The 7,131-nt window shown below is 40.2% G+C and overlaps 1 protein-coding gene across 1 annotated transcript; it reads right to left on the bottom strand.

Annotated features, from left to right (window-relative positions):
- Positions 1–49: 49 nt before the first annotated feature.
- LOC145718115 (ADP-ribosylation factor GTPase-activating protein 3-like) lies at positions 50–6,870 on the bottom strand. Its single transcript, XM_081809556.1, has 5 exons — positions 6,753–6,870; positions 5,372–5,418; positions 4,618–4,760; positions 1,519–1,647; positions 50–665 (listed from the first exon to the last, which is right to left on the bottom strand). The coding sequence occupies exons 3-5, from the start codon at positions 4,668–4,670 to the stop codon at positions 539–541; spliced, it is 309 nt and encodes a 102-aa protein (XP_081665682.1). The 5' UTR covers positions 4,671–4,760; positions 5,372–5,418; positions 6,753–6,870; the 3' UTR covers positions 50–538.
- Between the last annotated feature and the right edge of the window lie 261 nt (positions 6,871–7,131).

Below are 7,131 nucleotides of genomic sequence, written 5' to 3'. Positions count from 1 at the left end.
CCTCGGGCCCCTGAACCTGAACCACGGCACTCAGCCACGGTCGGCTTCACACTGGAGTCAGGCAACTTGTCCCCACTTGATGGTGAACACTGCCGTGCCGGAAGTCAGCTGGCCCTGGGAGCCTTCAGAGAGCACACTAGTGCTTTCCATGAATCGATACGCACACACAGTAGTGTTTACTTAAGATTCCGTCCTGCCAGCTGGAGACTCCAGAAGCGGGTATTCTGAAACAAAAGGATCTGGACCTCTGGGATCTTGCTTTATTTCTCCAATTTCACATTTAGATAAACATAAATTCCTACCTCTCATTTTAACTCTCGGTTGATGATTTTTATTCTCAAACATCTTAGTATTAGCAAGCATGGTCCACTTGTAACTGTTTCCCCAATTTTTTTCCAAAGGACACCCTTGACTCCAGCTAAAGCTTTTAAAAGCAATGAAATAAACGCATTTGTATGTGCTCCTAATGCAAATAAGCGAGTAAGTCCACACTTATCACTGCTTTCAAGACAACACTTTAAGGTAGATTTTTAGCAGATTACCTTGAGCTGGAAGTAAAATAGGAATCATCATTGTCATCACTGTACTTCTTTCTGGGTTTTGCTATGATTGGTGTTTCCTGTTCAATGGTCTGCATATCTGAAGTCACGGAATGTGAAATACCACTTGAGAAAATAGAGAATAAAATGGGAAAAAATTACATTCGTTTATGAAGACACTTGTGTTCACCAAAGAATGAACTATTTATTTATTTATTTAAAAGATTTTATTTATTCATTTGAGAGAGAGAGCACAGCGAGAGGGAACACAAGCAGGGGAAGTGGGAGAGGGAGGAGGAGGCTTCCCGCTGAGCAGGGAGCCCAACGTGGGGCTCGATCCCAAGACCCTGGGATCATGACCTGAGCTGAAGGCAGACGCTTAAAGACTGAGCCACCCAGGCACCCCTGTTTTTTATTTTTTTTTAAAGATTTTATTTATTTATTTGACAGAGAGAGAGAGAGCACAAGCAGGGGGAGTGGCAGAGGGAGAGGGAGAGGGAGAATCAGGCTCCCTGCTCAGCAGGGAGCCTGATGCGGGGCTCGACCCCAGGACCCTGAGATCATGACCTGAGCTGAAGGCAGACGCTTAACGACTGAACCACCCAGGCGCCCCTGAACATTTTAATCTATACTCTCAGCAAAAACAAAAATGTATTAGTGGGGTTAAAAACATGAGCAATAAAAACAGTACATATATTTTTTTGGCATCAGCATTGAAAAGCCTTAGTGAGGACTGGAACGAATTACACAAAATACAGTCACACATATCAGTTCTGTCTGTGGCATCTGCTTAGCAACAAGTCAGGCCTATTTCCTTTTTTTTTGAGACTCAAATTTGGAATTTTTCATGCTGTGTTGACTATGAAAGGAAAAAATTGAAGAAAGGAAGGAATCACAAAAAAATGCTTTTCAAGCTGACGTTAGTAAGGAAAAGCCATTCGCGATCAGCAACCCGGTTTAAATCCTGGAAGCCACATACCTTCTGCAGTTTCCAAATCCCATGCCAAGTCTCTCTGATTCTATCTTTTTTTTGCCACTCATGTTCACCTTCTCGTCCTTTTTCATTTGAATTTCGAGATCCTTATAGGCTAATCGCAGTGATGAAACGCTGCCAGAAAAACCAAATGCTCCTTAATTTAGCTTTAATTCTGTTTTCTCAAATTAAAACACTAAGCAAAATTAAACACATCGCTTATAATTTGAGCTTCGTGCTTCTTTCCATAATTAATAAATAGGAAGGCAAATTGGCATTTTGTCCCCCCCAAAGGTCTTTTTTGAGTAGATGCTCAAGAAAATTTGAATGCGTTTGCAGCCACTTTTTGTTGCTGCTGATCCTACCTTTCTGTTCTAGTTCATATCAGCTATCACCATATGATAATGGTTTATACCACCTGCTACATAATAACATAATATATACTGAAATTATGTTATATAGGATAGTAAAAAAGCAGAATTCCTTATGTGGATTAATATTTTATTTATACTTCTACATTACATAGCAAAAGTATAAGGTTAGTCTCACTGGTTTGCTTGGTTTAAGTATATGCACACACACACACACACACTTAAATGTATTTGACTTTACAAACAGATGAATTAAGAAGCAGTTACTTAATTGCAAAAGGATTCTTCAGAGGATCTCTATATGAGGCTTCTGAGAGCATTTAAAACTGTGCTACAAGCCAGACACTAATGATCTGCTTATCAAACGCCTGTTACAAATGATGCACCAAAGGGGTAAAAAGAGGTATACAACACCGCCCCTGACTCCCAGATTTCTAAACATGTTATAAATACTTAATTTTTTGTAAAGAAAACTATGCCTGTATCAGCAATAACAAGAGTATTTTATATTAGTAAGACAGCAACAAAATATCGGGGTCCTGAAAAGTGCTGTACCTATTTTATCAGGAACTGTAAGCTATTATCCATTTTCTAAAATTGTGTAAAATGTCATGAATTCCTTGTAAGGCACCGTGTAAATTCCATAATAATATAAATACATTTCTCTGTATTAACAGGGAAAGACAATGATATTTCTTACTAGAAAAACATACTCAATAGAAAAAAAAATGCTTGTCTGCTGTTTTCTTCCTTCATAAGCAGGATTTGTTTTGTTTTGATCTGGCAGTTTGCTCTCTTTACTCTTATTCCTACAGAACAGATTCTAGCAATGTACTCAATTTTATCACTCAGAAAATACATAATAGTTTTGAGTATACTTTTTGGAGGAAGACAACAATCTGTTGAAAATCATGAACAGATAAAACTGTAGCAACAGATTCTTCTGGAGAAGACGAATGGATGGGGAGAAAGGTTCTACTAGGGAGAGAGGAGATGGGAGAGCTTTCCTTCTCCGGATCTGACACGGGACTGGGTCTCTTGCCCATGAAAAGCATGCACTTGACTGCGCAGGCTTCTGGTAACACGGGGCCAGCAGCACTGATGGAATTAAGAAGTCAGGCCTCGGTGTTTCTCAGAAGTGCGGGAGCCCTTCCCAGTCCCGGCTCAAGGGAGGGCTTGCAAGCCACTCAGATCAAGCAAGGGAAGCAGCTCTGCCTCTTCCTACTCTCCCCACCAACTGTGCAGACTCCTCTGAGGGTGGGCCCAGGAACTGCCTGCCTGGAGGTGAGGACGAGGCCAGTACACAGTCAGAATTGCACAGGCTGATGAGAGAGAAACAGGCTGCTCCTGACAGTCTACTGAACTGAAATAACTATTCACAGCCATTAAAACATGAACTTGCAGAATACCCTTGTCAAATCTGAAGGATAAAACATGTGCTTTCTCAGGCTGGCGCAGCCCTAATTTGGTGGAAATGGGCTGCCCCGGGTCTGCGAGGGAGGGCAGTGTTTTGGGCACAGTGGTATGGCTGTCCTGAGCGTGGCCAAGAGAGCTGTCAAAGCAGGTTCCCAAGTCAGATCCACAAACACCCCGGGGCCCACATCTCTGCATATATGCCGTACCCAACCGTCCTAATGAAAGCTACCAGTTAAGGCTGGTGTGCTAATCTCCATCCCCTGGACCCCAGGGAGTGATGGGATCAGGCACTGGATTGTACACGCTCCAGGAAAACCACTCATGAGCAATCTGCACACAGCCACTCCCAAACATCAAGAGAAGCAGTCTAGAGCCTCAGATTTGACCTTCTGCCCCATTCCCCAGGGTCAAGAACCTAGCCTAGAGAAATTAAAGTGAGGTCTGTGACCGCTGGAAGTACGTTTTACAGAAAGCATTTCAAACCATATCTAGCCTAACTACAATTTAGTGCTGCCCCCTATGTTCTTCCAACTGAATGACAAGGAGAAATAACTTCAAATTCTCCGGGCTTAGCAACTAGAAAGCCCCTTGGCAAACTGTTAGTATGAATAGCAAGAAAGCACACTGATTGAGCACTTACTCTGCACCAGGCACTGTCTGATGCACTTTGATGAGCATTAACTAAGTTAATCTTCAAAGCATTAAACCTCATAAAATAAGCATTATTATTTTCTTCATGATGCAGTCTATAGTAACTCAAGTCAAAACTGATAGAATACACATGAAAAGAAGAGAAAACACCATAAAAGTAAAATAAACACACATAAGAACTAGGAACCCAAGCCAGCTCTCCTTTCTGTGTTGTGTTCACCCTGCTTTCTTCTCTCCCAGAGATCTTTTATACCCAGCACATGCACTCTCCAGACGGCCATACTGCTCTTCTGTTTCCAGCACAAACAAAGCCTCTCAAGAGCCTTCAGTGTATACTTACAGCCATTCTCTTGACTGGCCTCCTGGCTTCCAGTTTCTGCCCCATTCTGTGTGTCCTGATCTCACTACCAAACTCACCTTCCAAAATACACCCCCTTCATTCCAGTGCTCCTCTCAGATAAAATGTAAATGACTGGCCTGACTTAAAGGGACTCCACATTATCATTCCAATTTCTCCAATCCAGGCAGCCCCCCCTCCCAGCACCAAAAAATAAATAAATAAATAAAACATAAAAAATTAAATGGCATCTAGAAAGCAAACCTCAGAGTTGTTTGATTAACAGTTTTATTCACTAAAAACACACTACTAGAACTAAGTTAAACTTACACTGATTCTTCCTTAGGTGCCGCCCCGGCCAGAAGGTCTTCCTGTTCCTTCATCTTATCTACAGCTTGGGCTTGTTTTTCAATTTCGTTAAAGCATGTATTCGCCACTTTCTGGGCCCCCAAACTTCCTTTTTTGGCTCCAAGCTAGAAGATAGATAAAATTAGATTCTACCCAAACTGTCTGAAAGCTTTTGCAGCAACAGCTAACATGACTAAGGTTTGTTACCTGCCAGGCACTGTGACCTGCACTTTACATTCATTCTCTCACTTAGTCCTCACAACCCTGTCAAGCTGGCATTGCTATTAGCCCCAGTTCACAGGTGAGCAACTCAAGCTCAGGCAAGTTAAATGACCTGACCAAGATCACACAGCCACGAGGTGACAAAGTGGCTGCCTTGGTGCCTGCCTCCAGAACACGAGCTCTACAGGGAATCGTGTTCTCTGAAAGTTCAGTGGACGACAACCCTCCAAGCCTCGAGTGAGGGCATCGCTTACAGAAATGCACACACGACAGGAACTTCCACGGAGCCTCCACTGATTTTTTTTTTTTTTAATTCTGTCAACAGAAAAATGTCGTCGAATACTCATTCTAGAAAATCTTCACTACGTCTAACATTCACCTCATTGCACAAAGCATAAGTTCTTTATCAAAGCCACATGTATTATACACAATATGGGAAGTGACAAAGGTGGCTTTCTCGAGAGCGTGGGCTGTTTTAGAGCCGAGCCACCAGGTATTTACACACGATACTCACTCCTCTTTTAGCTTGATTTGGTTTCTTTTTTATAATAGAGGACACCTCTGCCAAAAAATAAAAAAAAGAAAGTCAGACCAATAGAAATACATAATTTTTCTATTTTTAGTGTATCTTTTAAAAAATCTTAAGATACACATATCATTATTTAAGAGACTATAACATTTTCCACATGGGTTTGTCACCCAGAAGACTCAGGCATATGAGTGTATTTTACATTAAGAGCTTGGTTAAATGGAGTTTCTTGGTATTTCCAAGTAGTATCCAAACTCAGAGAAAATGTCTTCTGCATACCACACTGAAGAGAAAGAAAGAGCCTGGCCTGACCCCATACACTGCTTTCTTCAGGAGCATTTTTTATGTATATTAGAACAAACTCTCTTATTAAGATCTGCTCTTCAAAAACTTTTAGAATTACTTTAAAATATAAAGTTAGCCAGGCATTATGTATACAACTAAAGCAGTGCTGTGCTTTTTCACCTTGACTTATATACAGATTTTATCGTATTAATCAATAAGAATTACAAAGCATTCCATTATTTTAGTAGCAGTACTTTCTAAATTGTACAAAAATATATGATGCTTTAAGATAGAGCTCCTTAAACATTGTTTTCTGGGTAAACTTTAATCATAGATTATATAGTCTATGTTTAAGAGACTCAGTAAGAATAAAATTTTAACTTTTATCTTACAAAGATGAGAATGTGCTTTAACAGGAAAAGGCAGCATAAAACCACAAACAACAAAAGATTCAAATTTAGCCCTAATGAGAATATAACATCATTACATTTCAAGTATGAAAAAGATATTTATGCAAGTTTTTCTTTCCAGCACCTCCTTTTGGATCCATGTGGCAGTAGTCACATAATCGGCCCCCAACCTCCTACAAGGCTATTAACACAGGATGAAAATATCCAGAACATTTCTAAGAGTTTAACTGTTTTTCACCAAAGTACTTGCTTTCCAATTAATGCCACGTAATATGCACTAATTTCAGAATATAATACCCTAATAATGAAACCTTGAAGATCACTGTAAAATCAGAAAGAGAAAAAAATACTAGGAGTTCTTGAGTCAATGGGAATGACAGGGCTGCTCTGCCTTCTGCTCATGCTGGGAACATAAACCAGCACAGCACAAATGAGCAGATCAACAGCATCAGCAGCGACCTCATCCAGGTACACCAGCTGCTGCAATTCACGGGCTGCAAGCTGCCTAAAACGGAAAACACTTTTTTGCTCAATAAAATCTTATTAACAGATTAACGGTCATGACGCTGTATTAGTCTACAAAATCTAGGCAGAATGTAAAGATGGGATTCATTCTTTGTCTTAATGAATCTCACTCTTTAAATCAGAATATAGAGTCATAGGCCTATTACCTGAAGCCCCCTTCGTTGGTGCATTAAGACCTTCCACGCTCGGTGCTTGTTCTGGTCCACCTGCAAGTTAAATATATGATATTAATGCAGAAAATATACTCATCAAACGTGCTTTTGAATATGTAATAAATTCTACTTTCTTGGTTCCACATATCTTACCCAATTTTGCCAATGATTGTTTTTCTGTCTAGCTCCATATTCTATTTTATCATTATAAGAATTTTGATTAAAAAAAAATTTGATTTAAAAGTCCATTGAAATAGAAGTATACTTTTTATTCAGTTGCTTTATAGGATAAAAATGTTCGTGGTCTCTCTAATTAGTATCATTCAAAATTCTACCTTATGATCGGGGCGCCTGGGTGGCTCAGTTGGTTAAG

The sequence above is a fragment of the Leptonychotes weddellii genome, unplaced genomic scaffold, assembly GCF_054177405.1.
Source record: "Leptonychotes weddellii isolate Sample4059 unplaced genomic scaffold, ASM5417740v2 HiC_scaffold_10919, whole genome shotgun sequence".
Lineage (NCBI taxonomy): Eukaryota > Metazoa > Chordata > Mammalia > Carnivora > Phocidae > Leptonychotes > Leptonychotes weddellii.
This window is presented reverse-complemented; position numbering and strand designations above follow the sequence as displayed.